General features: G+C 39.5%; 1 protein-coding gene across 1 annotated transcript in view; it reads right to left on the bottom strand.

Annotated features, from left to right (window-relative positions):
- LOC134934253 (zinc finger protein 271-like) overlaps positions 1–12139 on the bottom strand; it is a 57531-nt gene extending 45392 nt beyond the window's left edge. Inside the window, exons 1-4 of the mRNA XM_063929729.1 lie at positions 12052–12139; positions 9400–9543; positions 6823–6900; positions 5591–6709 (exon numbers count right to left, since the gene is read on the bottom strand). Coding sequence (XP_063785799.1) covers positions 5591–6709; positions 6823–6900; positions 9400–9543; positions 12052–12139 — 1429 coding nt within the window. The remainder of the gene's footprint in view (positions 1–5590; positions 6710–6822; positions 6901–9399; positions 9544–12051) is intronic.
- Between the last annotated feature and the right edge of the window lie 1175 nt (positions 12140–13314).

Consider the following 13314-nt stretch of genomic DNA (forward strand, 5'->3'; position numbering starts at 1 on the left):
ATGTATCAACGTCCTATGTGATGTTCATGGACACACCAACCGACCCGGATCCAGCATCAATTTACATAAAAAAAATGTATAAAAGAAACGCATAGCATAATACGTTTTTTTATTTAAACGTACATCTGAGTCTGGTAATTGAGCCATTTCATTATCAGTAAGCCACTGTGTGTAGAGTTATCTGGTTAAAAAGTCTGGAATTTTGAGAAACACTGTGTTCAGGGTGTGCAGAGCCAACATTTGGATTGAAAGGGATACTGTTATATACCTGATTTAATTTACAGATCTGGTAATTGGATTAGTGTCTCTGTCCCGCATACCAACAATAAGTGTCAATCAGGGAGGAGCCCACATAGAGCATATACATTATTGACCATCTGTACGTACTATGCTATATGGTTTTTCTTTCCTCTCTATATGAACTCGGGGATCATTCGAGTTGAATTTGGCAGAAGATAGTTTGGAGACAGGACCCCGGAGGAACTATACATCGCCTTGATACATAATAATTAAGGGAAGTTCCCATCATATATTCATCTTTTAGAGTTAGCGCCTATTTCTCTATTGCTCAACACACACACATGGGAGCCTGTTACATTGTAGTACTGTAAGGTGTTTGCTGCTAACCTTGATGCAACTTTTAAAGTTGTTTAAATATCCTGCATTGTTCTTCCTTCATTTCCTAAAGAAATGATGGACTATCATTGTGATTACTTGGTCTGTTCTTGGCATATTATGGACTTTTACATAAAAAAGATGGTGTTACATCAATAAAAGCCCCACTCACTCAAAGCAATACAGCTGAAACAACAAATATTGATTACAGGGAGGCTCTACAGTAACATAGCAAACTGCATTAAATAAGAAATACACATGGGCGAGGCCTAGGTAGAAGTCAGTACTTTGGAAACAGGGAATGTTAGATAAAATTGTTGCAATGGGATACATATGATATCCCGGAAGATGGGATGCAGGCTGTCACTATACCGACAGTGGCATTCCATCTGCTGGAATCCCGACAGTGAGTCAACACACGGGCTTCCTGTGCTTGCCACGCATCGGGCCCGGTGGCTCGCTTTGCTCTCCACAGGTTCTGTCCCCACTTGGTTGGTGGCGTGAACCAACCGAGTGGGAATATCGGGCGGTTGTACAGATTCCATGTTTAGGTAAAGTACCGGCTGATGGGAGTCTGGCATCGTTCTCCTGTATGCTGAGATCCTGACAGCTTGTATATTGACTGCATCCCATTGCAACATTTACTAAGCTGAAAAACTGTGTCAAAGACTTTATATTTATCAAATCTAAATTATATAAGACGCTTGCACCAGCCCCATTGATATTTTAATTTTAAATATCTGTTTTATTGACTTTAAGTAGGTTTACAGCAAATATAAACAATAAGGTAAAGTTAAACATACAACAGTAGAAATACAAACAGACCCAAAATGAGAAAACTAAACCACATGCCAGTATAACAATTAGGCACATGTGCATTGGTGTACTAGTCACTGTAGGGCAAGAAATAAGGGAAGACCAGAACAATTTTAATAAAGGGGAAAAAATACATAAAAAATTATACAGGCTTAAATGATGTGCCCCAGTGATAATTTTTTTTATCAGTTTATCATATAATTTTGTTCTAATATTTCAATGATATATTTTAAAAGGAATTATCTACTTTGATAAAAATACAATTAAAGTTATGTTTTGATCCAGTGCCCTACACCAAGAAACTGCTATTCTGTCTCCCGTTGTTTGTATACTTTGTCAGTAGCGGGGCGGAACTCCCGGAGTCAACAGATTCTGTTGCTGCCTGGCTCCAGCCCCTAAGGGGGCACCTGGCACCCCCACTGTACCCATAGTGTGCACAGGGGTGCCTTGTGTGCACTTGAACACCATAATGTCCGGCACCCCCATCACGCCAGCCGGCTCACCATGTGTGGCAACTAACAGCACTCTGAACAAGTCACAAGGGGCATGCAGTGCTGCGCTTCCTGATTGTCTTCCCCGCCGTTGTATGCCGAGCTGCCCTCAGCCCACCTTCACCCTCTCACACAGTGCTGTGACCTGCCTCTCCTGCAGCATGATAGGACAGGTTGCAGTTGTGCTTGTGAAGAGACCCATGGATATCAGTGGCACGGACATTTCTTCTGACCGCGGCCACTAACACCCCCTCCGTGGACGCTGCTGGCTGATTTGTAAGCACTCCACACAGGGATGGATTATAGGGTGGGAGGTGGTCCAGGGGGGCCCCACAGTGTCAAATATTACCCTGGCCTTGTCAACCACTATACCCGGAGCACAACATTGCCACAATTCATGGGTGTAAAGCTGGTGGGACCTAATGCTGCAAAATGCCTACCCACATTGGAAAAGCCTAGACAGTTAGTATTTCTCCCAGTCCCTTCCTTCCTTCCTACCGCTCTCTCTCTATCTCTCCCCTCTCTCTCTCCCTCTCTTGCACAGCTCTCTGTCTCACTTTCTTTGTCTCGTTCTCCTTCTGTCCAGGATATACACTCTCTCCCTGACGCGTTCTGTATCTCACTATCTCTCTCCTTGATGCTATCTATCCCTAACACCCTCTTGCCTCTCCTGCTTACTCCCCTGCCTCTCTCTCTTCCTCCTGCACCCCTCTATCTGTTCCTCTTTATATTCCACTTTCACTCTAACACACCCTCTCTCTCTCACTTTCCCCCCCTCTCTGTCTTTCTGCTTACCTTCCTGAAACCCTCTCTTGCTCCCCCTCCCTAACTCTCTTGCACCCCACTCCCTCTTTCTCTCCCTGTTATGCTCTCTATCTACCTGACACCCTCTCTCTCTCTTTTACATGCTCCTCCCTCACTGTCTCTCTCCCTGACACACTCTCTATCTTGCCCCCCTCTCTCTCGCTGACAGCCTCTGCATCTCTCACACTCGCTCCTCATCCCATTTTCTCTCTCTCTGACACCCTGTCTCTCTCTCCATTGCTCCCTTCTTTCTCTCCCCCTCTCTCTCCCTGACACCTTAACTATCTTTCATATCTCTCTCTCTTTCAGCACCCTCTCTCTCTCTATTGCTCCTCTCTCTATCGCTTTCCCTCTTTCCTTCTCTGACACCCTCTCTCCCTCCTTTCTCTCTCTTCATGACACCCTCTGTCCCTCTTACTTCCACAATTACACCCTCTGTCTTTCTGCCACTGACACCCCCTCCCTTTTCCTCTCCCTGACACCCTGTCTCTCTCCCTCTCTTGCTCCCCACTTTCTCTCCTCCTCCATTCTCGGAAACTCTCTCTTCTCTCTCATCTCTCTCTCTCGTTCTTTATCACCCTCTCTGTATGGCTCCTCTCTCTGTCTCTCTCTCTCTCTCATTCCATCTTTCACTGACACCCTCTCTCTTGCACCAACATCCTCTCTCTCTGAACCCCTTCTCTCTCTTTCTCTGTCTCTTTCTTGCTCCTCTGACATCCTTTCTCTCTCTGGCAATCTCTTTCTCTATCTATATTGCTCTTTTCTCCTTCTTGATACTGTCTCTCTCTCATTCTCCACTCTCTCTATCTCCCTTGCTCCCCCTAATTCTCTCTCTCCTTAACACCCTCTATCTCTATTTCACTCCCCTCATTTTCTCTCCAGAACCTCTAAAGGACAAAGTATTGACAGCGGCGAGGTGCAGAGTAAATTTTATTGGTGGGGCCCACACACAATTGTTGCCCTGGAGCCCCCACAAGCCTTAATCCAGCATTATGTGTATTAGCAGCATTGCTACTTTGGGCTTTATGTTTAAGAGGCACTACTTCTGTTTACATTATGAGTGGAAGCAGCACTGCTACTATGCGCTTTACGTGTAAGAAGCACTACTACTGTGGTCATCATGTGTAAGGGGCACTACTGTGTTGTGTAATGTGTATAAGAGGTACTACTGTGTAGTGTAACATGAATAAGGGGAACTACTGTGTGTCATAACGTGAATAAGGGACACTACTAAGTGGTGTAATATGAATCATTTGCTAAGTGCGGTGTAAGCTGAATAAGATTGTGCTACTATAATTTGCATTAGGGGTAATATTCTTTGTGAGACTACACACCTTTTTTGAGCAAAGTTGTGTGCTGTGGCAGGTATAGAGGAGTCAGATAAAATACTAATAATTGTTTGTAAACAGGGGGGGACAACATTTATCTTTCCTCCGGGCAACTGGGATGTAGTTACGCCACTGGTCAGAAGTAGCACCCCTTATGCCATAATAGTGAAAACATATATTTACAAATACAGTAACTAATCAAATCAGCCTTTTTTGGGGGGAAGGAGGGTTGGTGGTTTCACAATACACATTGTTTATTACACTTACTCATGTAGATGATCAACTATTGAACTATTGATGTCTCTCCTCTCCAGTATTTAACCATTTAACTGACACATTTTTTTCACCAAAAACCACTCAGTAATTGTAATTTTGTTTATGAGTAAATTAGATGAAGAATTTATTTTTAAGCTTATCCAAAATGATTGAATTTAAAGAAAAATTAAATTAAAAAAATATATATATTTTCAAATATTGGAACATCGAATCATCACCATGGGAACATCAGGAACATCAAAAACATTGTGACTTTCATTTTCACTTCAGCAGACACCAGGTAAACACTGTGTATCTGGTGACACGGGGGGAGGGTGCAGGGATGCAGAGGGACTGGAAGGTCCCTCAGAGCTGCAGCTGCGGGACGATTATCTTCCCATGCAGTGTATCTGTATCCTGTGTGACCATATCAGACAAGGCACTTTCAGGTATTGTTGCATCTGATGTGACCATGGCAGGTTAAGTGGTTAACTATTTGCAGAGATGGAAGGTTCACACAGACACCTATATAATTGTTGTAGTATGTTTCTATTATGCAAGTGTCCTTTACCCTTTTCCCATTAATATCATATTTCTATTTCCATAGGGGAGGTGCTCCTGGAATAAACAAGATGCACCCAAAACCAAAGAAAGAAAAGTATTCCCTATCTTGGGCACTCTCGGACACCTGTACTTTTTAATAGACTCAAAGTCAAATACCATAAATATTTGACCACTAGTGGTAAAATGTAACTATTCATTTTTGTATTTTAAACTTCTATGAAATATAGTGCTTGTAAAAATGTGAACAAAATACATACATGAATAAAAAATGTTAAACCACTGTTGTCTCCATTCCTTTTAGAACTAATGAGCAATAGATGTTTCAATTAAACAAATTGTTGATGAATATCTCCTCCAGACACCAAGAAAGAAACACTTGTATCTGTCGGAGTGTTTATGTGTCCATAGTAACTATTTTTTTTCTAGTGTAATTCAGGGTCCCACTTTATATCCTTTGGTTGCTTATTTTTTCACTGTTAACAGTTTGCGCATCACTGCACTTTTCATGTGTGTTACCAATGTCATGGACCTTTTGTTAGACAATGTGTATGTGTCTTATATAAACACTATTTCTGTGTCTATATGTACAATCTGTGTCTATACAGTATGTACAACTGTTGTAATGCGGCCCTTATGATGCCAGCTCATCAATTATGAATTGTGTGTGAACATTCTGATGTATAACAAGATTTTGCTTCACTGTAAAACACTTGTTACATTCAGAACATTTAAACGGTTTCTCTCCTGTGTGACTCCTCTGATGGCTAACAAGATGTGAGTTTTGGGCAAAACATTTGCTGCATTCAGAACATGTAAATGGTTTCTCTCCTGTGTGAATCCTCTGATGTATAACAAGATTTTGCTTCTCTTTGAAACACTTGTTACATTCAGAGCATTCAAATGATTTCTCTCCTGTGTGACTCCGCTGATGACGCACAAGATGTAACTTCTGGGAAAAACACTTGTTGCATTCAGAGCATTCAAACGGTTTCTCTCCTGTGTGAATCCTCTGATGTATAAAAAGATTTTGCTTTGTTTTGAAACAATTGTTACATTCAGAGCATTCAAATGGTTTCTCTCCAGTGTGAATCCTCTGATGACGCACAAGATGTAACTTGTGCGAAAAACACTTGTTGGATTCAGAGCATTCAAACGGTTTCTCTCCTGTGTGAATCCTCTGATGTAAAACAAGAGATGACTTTCGGGAAAAACACTTGCTGCATTCAGAACATGTAAATGGTTTCTCTCCTGTGTGAATCCTCTGATGTATAACAAGATTTCGCTTCTCTTTGAAACACTTGTTACATTCAGAGCATTCAAATGGTTTCTCTCCTGTGTGAATCCTCTGATGTATAAAAAGATTTTGCTTTGTTTTGAAACAATTGTTACATTCAGAGCATTCAAATGGTTTCTCTCCAGTGTGAATCCTCTGATGACGCACAAGATGTAACTTCTGGGAAAAACACTTGTTGCATTCAGAGCATTCAAACGGTTTCTCTCCTGTGTGAATCCTCTGATGTATAAAAAGATTTTGCTTTGTTTTGAAACAATTGTTACATTCAGAGCATTCAAATGGTTTCTCTCCAGTGTGAATCCTCTGATGACGCACAAGATGTAACTTCTGGGAAAAACACTTGTTGCATTCAGAGCATTCAAACGGTTTCTCTCCTGTGTGAATCCTCTGATGTAAAACAAGAGATGAATTTTGGGAAAAACACTTGCTGCATTCAGAACATGTAAATGGTTTCTCTCCTGTGTGACTCCTCTGATGTGTAAGAAGTGCTGATTTACATGTAAAGTGTTTGTCACACTCAGAGCACAGATGTGGTTTTTCTCCTGGGAGACTCATCATGTGTTAGCTAAAAAACAAATTTGCTGTAAAAGGTTTCTCCTATCCAGAAAATAGGAATAGCTTGTGTGATTCCTCCAGCCGCGTAAGAAGAAATTACGTCTGTAGTTGGCTTGATCAGAGAACAATGTCCCTTTCCACACGGTCTTGTTAGTGAAAATCCTCTTACTTATTTGTCCTGAAAGAAAAAAATGTATATTTAAAAGCATAAAGGTTATTGCAGTAATAGTGTTACTTTATATATGGAACATGGTATATCTTTATGTAAAGTAAAAAATATGACCCAGTCATTTACCTTTGCTTTTATAATATTGTATAATGCCAAATTACTATATCTAAATTTCCAGTCATAAGTGCAGCATGGGGACCTCTATCATCCTGCAGCAGATACTGATACTAAATATAATACACAGGGGAATACATATAAACAAGGGTGTAGCTACCATAAGTGCAGGCAGTGCAGCTGCTATGGGGCCCAGAGCTGAGAGTGGCCCACCTCACCTGTAACAGTTACATGTGTCATATACATTTATCACCATTGGGTTTTAAACTTTTTCATTGGGGCCTGCAGTATATCTAGGTATGCCCTGGATCTGCTCATTGTAGTTTGGTATAAAATGAACTGGAGGGCAGTTTTATGTTATATAATATGAACTGGGGCACTGTAATGAGGCAGAATATGAATGGAGAGCACTGTATATCATAATGTGAATTGGGGGTACTGTGCGGCATAATGTGTACTGGCAGCTCTGAAATGTGACATAGGGTGAACCACTACTACAGTAAGTTTCATAAAAGAAATGAGGGCACTACTATGGGGCATGGCATTAAATAAGGCTGTACTATGGTTCAGAAAATTAAGTAGGACACTATAATAGGGCATAGAATTAACAACTTCTGCAGAAAAGTGTCTCTCTAGAGTGTATTGGTATGGGGGGGCCTTTACAATGTTGCTATGGGGACCACAAAGTTCTGGCTACGCCCTTGCATATGGAGTGGTGTTATGGGGGAAGTGGAATCAGCGTATGCTATGTGCGTTGATACCACTTCCTCCCATGTATTAATGTGGCAGTGTGTGCTCAGTGACAGGGTCACTATACATTCCTGTCATTGTCAGCTCTGCTATCATTTATATTATATAGTCACAGTGAGGCTGAAACAAGGCAAACTGCCCATCGGGTTCAACCTGTATTCTGCGTTAATTTATTCATATTATAATGTGTCTGCTAAAGTAATGGCTTAGTACCAAATGACAACAATGATTCTTACCACTCCCAGATAATGCAATGTCAATATGTTAAATGCTATAGCCCTGGATACATTTACCAGTTATTTTCCAGGAATTTGTCCAATCCGCTTCTAAATACATTTACAGAGTCTGCATTTATTACCCTCTCCGGCAGGGAGTTCCAAATCTTTATTGCCCTTACCGTGAAGAACCCTTTCCTACGTTGTGTACGGAATTTCCTCTCCTCTAACCTAAGCGAGTGCCCATGCGTCCGATATAGAGTTATTTTAATAAACAAATCCGCTGCTAGCTTCTTGTAATTACCCTTTACATATTTGAAGACATTAATAATGTATCCTCTTAGATGCCTCTTTTCTAGTGAATACATATTTAACCTAGCAAGCCTTTCCTCATACTCCAGAGACTCTAAACCTTTAATCAGTTTAGAAGCTCTTCTTTGAACTCTTTTTAGTTCCCCGATATCTTTTTTATAATACGGTGCCCAGAACTGAACCAAATATTCCAGGTGCGGACGTATGATTTGTACAGTGGCAGGATTATATCCTTGTACCTTGTCTCTATGCCCCGTTTAATGCATGCAAGCATGTTATTAAGTCTATTATCTATAAGCACCTCAAATCTTTTTCCATTTTTCTTTGCATGTGTGTTTTTTTTCCCCAAAATGCATAAATTTGCATTTTTCTATATTAAACCTCATTCTGCATTTAGACACCCAGGTTTCAGTTTAACTAAGTAATTCTGTAAAGACTCCACATCGTCTTCTGAATTAATTACCTTACACAGTTTAGTATCATCTGCAAAGATTGACACTGTGCTTTCCAGGCCTATTCCTAGATCATTGATAAACATAGTGAAGAGCAGTGGGCCAAGAACTGACCCTTGTGGTATTCCGGTAACTACTGGTGCCCAACTGGAGAACATCCTATTGGCCACTACTCGTTGCAATCTTTTATCCAGCCAATTACTTATCCAAGTATAAATAATATAACCTAGACCAAGTTCCCATCATTTGTTGATCAATCTCCTATGAGGCACTGTATTGAAGGCTTTTAAAAAATCTAAATACACCACATCCACTGCTTTTCCATGGTCAAGATTCTTGCTCAATTCCTCGTAGAAGCTAATTAAGTTGGTTTGGCATGATCTGTCCCTTACAAACCCATGCTGACTTTTACTAATAAACTTTGTAGCCTGTAGGTGATCCCCTATGCTATCCTTCAAAATTGCTTATAATATTATACCCACTATAGAGGTTAAAGTAACTGGTCTATAGTTTCCAGGATCATTTTTATTTTCCTTTTTAAATAAAGGCACTACCTCCTTCCAATCCCTTGGTACCATGCCTGATCTAATTGAACTATGGAAAATCAAGTATAGAGGTTTTGCTAGTTGTAACCTAAGCTCCATAATTAACCCTTAGATGAATACCGTCTGGGCCTGGTGATTTATTAATCTTCACGTTACCTAGTCTCTCCAGGACTATTTCCTCACTTAAACAAGCATCAAGCCAAGAATCATTACCTTCACTGTCGTCATGCATTAATGTCACCGGTTCATCCTTCCTGGTAAATACTGATGAAAAAAAATTGTTCAGTATTTCCGCTTTTAATTTGTCATCATTTATCAATGCTCCCAATTCATCATTTAAAGGGCCTACATTCTCTTTCTTTAACATTTTACTGTTTATATATTTATAAAACATTTTAGGATTGGTTTTACTCTCTATAGCGATTTTTTTCTACTGACCATTTTTACATTGCAGGACAATGTAAGAATGGTCAGTAGCAGTGACCATTCTGACACCTACAGCTATCAATTTCGACAGCTGCAGGTGTTATTGCCCATACACCACAGCAAGGGACTGTGCTGTCCCTGGCTGCAGCGGCTGCCAGTTCTGGGCTACATGTGAGATCTCATGATAATAGCGAGAACTTGCAAATGAGCACTGGAGCCGGTCAGAGGAAAGTCACAGCACTTCAGTACTAGGCTAATGCATTGTGCACTCTAGCAGTGATTGCCAGAGGGGAGTTTTAAATCCCAAAATCCATCAGACAAGATGATAATAACACCTCACTAAAGGGCAAAGCAAGAAGCATTATACACACATGATAGTAGCGGGTATAATACATTCCTGTCACAGTCTATTAATGTTTCCTAATAATTGTAAAATCCCCATACGCTGAACTCAGAGTGTGCAGATTATACACTACTCACCTCCTGCCAGGGCTGTTTAGGAGAGAAGACTCCATTCAGCCCCCTTTCTGCATTATTGTAGATGCTGACATTGTGCCAGAGTCTAATTCTGCTACAATAGTGAGAGACCTATGATTAAGATGCGTTGTTGTCCACTCATCACATAGATTGAAAATACAGACTCTAATTGTATCTTCAAAATATTTGCTAAGCCTAAAGGTTCACCTGCTTTTGTTATAATCGATAATTTTCCTAAATTAAAAAATGGGCATGTATAACAAATCAAATGTTGTATCACTTGATTTGGTTCTCTTTATCTACTTTTAAAACTTGTGTAAAATTTCTATATAGAAAATTCTGAAGGGTTTACAAAATTTCAAGCACCACTGCATATACTAAGCTGATACACAGAGTAATATGGGCGATAGTATGAAAGAACCATTTTATATATAATAACATGATACAAAGAGTAATAGTTAAGATACTATGATGTACAGATGTGTCCACATACACCTCTCCAATATCCTGCCATTTATAGAACGGCTTGACATGCGATAGACTGAGAGATTTAGCAAACATACTCTTAATTTGCTTCTTTGATATACTACTTTAAACATACTCTGTTATGGCAAACAAAATGTCAAATCCATCCACTCGCTACTCATAGAAAAAAGCTTAGCTATACTATGCATGGCGTGTCATGTCGTGGCAAATTGAGAACAATAGAAAAGGTGTATGTGGACATATCTGTAGCTGCCACCAGTGAAAGTTGCAGAGGTTGGGCTGCAGCACAGTTCCAAAAACAAGGAAGCCACCAGCTGCCACACCAACCACGGCCAACCATAAAAAAAACTTCTAAATGAAAATACGGGATAATTCCTCAAAAGCCTGTTTGAAATCTTCTAGAACAACTGTGGAATAACATGACACATTAATTCCAGCTGTTCACAGCTATCAGTTTATCTGTGGCCATGGATAAAACACTCATTTTGGATTGCAATACATCATTTTACATGCATCATTTAAAGTGGTGCCTTCGTTTATCTCTACATACTGTAGCTTGATTTTGGACGCATATCCACACCATATCCCCTAAAAAAAAGTTTTTTGATATATACTATATCCTACATATTCATCTATTTTAAAATATTCTCTGTATGTTTATTGCTTTAATAATGGTTTACTATAAAATAAAGGAGCCATGTTTTTTCTTTTAGAGAAAAACTGGATAAGTATTTTCATTTATTGGTAGTTGTATGTACCCCAGTATTAAAGGAATCAGCACCATACTAATATAACACTTTAAAATATTACTATACACCCGGTAAGAGGAGGGATTCCTCTTATTTTATTAGTAGGCAGCAGACTCTGCTTCACATTTATTAACAGCACAGCTAGAATCCGATAGTTTAAATAATTTAAGCAAATGTTTAAGAAAAGGTTGGTCTTCATTACTAAGGGACAACTAAATTATTGCTGCCGCTACGGATCTGGCTCATAGAATTAAAGTAACAGACTGTAAATGCCTATCAATATACTTACAGTACATATTTATTATGGCCTTACATTCATGTACATAATGCTTCATGAATATCTAACTACACTATGTCTTATAGGATAACGTTGTGTCATACACAGTGTATTATCTTTATATTTTTATTTTAAAATGTTTAAATTCAGTTTTTATACCAAACAATATTTATTAATAGATAACACATTATATAGAATATAAAGTTCACAAAAGTGAACCCTTGTAAATATAATTATATTATATATTAAAACTCACTATATAACAATTATTTAAATATTGACAAGACATTATCTACAAAATAACATCTACAAATGTGTGTGTATGTATCAGTATATTCATAAGTGTAATATAATCACCTTCCTCTGTAGATTCTTCCTCTGTGTCTCTCTTACTCCTCCATCCGTCCAGCTCTCCAACCAGTAACTCATCCAGCAGCTCCTCCATCAGCTATCAGTGGCCTGATACACCCTATTTATAGTCATTCCTCCCCCATCTCTCCCCAGAAGTTCCCAGGATGGGCAGAAGGAATTCTTACACTGAGAGGTGACATGTAAATTAGGGTGTCATAACATTATTATATAGTCATTCAGCACATCAGCTTCTCGTGCCCAGCTCCTTGTCTTGTAAATGAGGTGTAAATATTACTAAAGTCACTTACTACAATGGGAAATGCTAATTACACCCTGGCAGGGGTAACACCTTGTATTCTAATTAGATCACAGCAGCCTTTGGCCTCCTGTTATGTCACCAGAGGGAACTTTTGTTTAGGAGTCACCTATTGTCCAGGCAGAGCTTTAGCAGAAAGACCTGTTATACATGGCAGCAGCAGGAATGTAACAATGTGATGTTATTATTTACATTGAATCATTGTCAATGTAAATAATAACATCAAATTGACACATATAAATATATATATATATATATATATATACATATATATATACATTTTGATGGGGCCACAGTCCCAATGCTTCTGGAGACACTTCTCTGCAGCAGTTGTTAATTTTATGCCCTATAAGAGTGCTCTAGTTCATTTTCTGATCCATAGTAGAACCTTATTTAATGTTATGCCCCATAATAGTGCCCTAGTTTCTTTTAGGAATTGCAGTAGTGCTTAAGTTCACCCTATGTCACATTTCAGAGCTGCCAGTACACATTATATACTGTACAGTACCTCCAATTCACATTATGATATATAGTGCTCCCATTCATGTTGTGCCTCATTATAGTGCCCCGGTTCATATTATATAACATTAAAATTCCCTCAAGTTCATTTTATACCACACTACAATGAGCAAGTCCAAAAGCATACCTAGATATATTGCAGGCCCCAAGGAAAAAGTTTGAAAGGACCCCTACGTACCACCATATGGGAAAAATGTATATAATACATGTAACTTTGACCTGGAAGGTGGGCCCCTCTCAACTCTGGGCCCCATAGCAGCTGCACTGTCTGCACCTATGGTAGCTATGTCATTGAACAGATACAAACACACTAGGGCAGAGGTTCCCAAACACGGTCCTCATGCCACCCCAATGGTCCTTGTTTATATGTATCCATGCCTGGCCACAGGTGACTTAATTAGCACCTTAGTCAATTTGATTTAACCATCTGTGCT

The sequence above is a fragment of the Pseudophryne corroboree genome, chromosome 6, assembly GCF_028390025.1.
Source record: "Pseudophryne corroboree isolate aPseCor3 chromosome 6, aPseCor3.hap2, whole genome shotgun sequence".
Lineage (NCBI taxonomy): Eukaryota > Metazoa > Chordata > Amphibia > Anura > Myobatrachidae > Pseudophryne > Pseudophryne corroboree.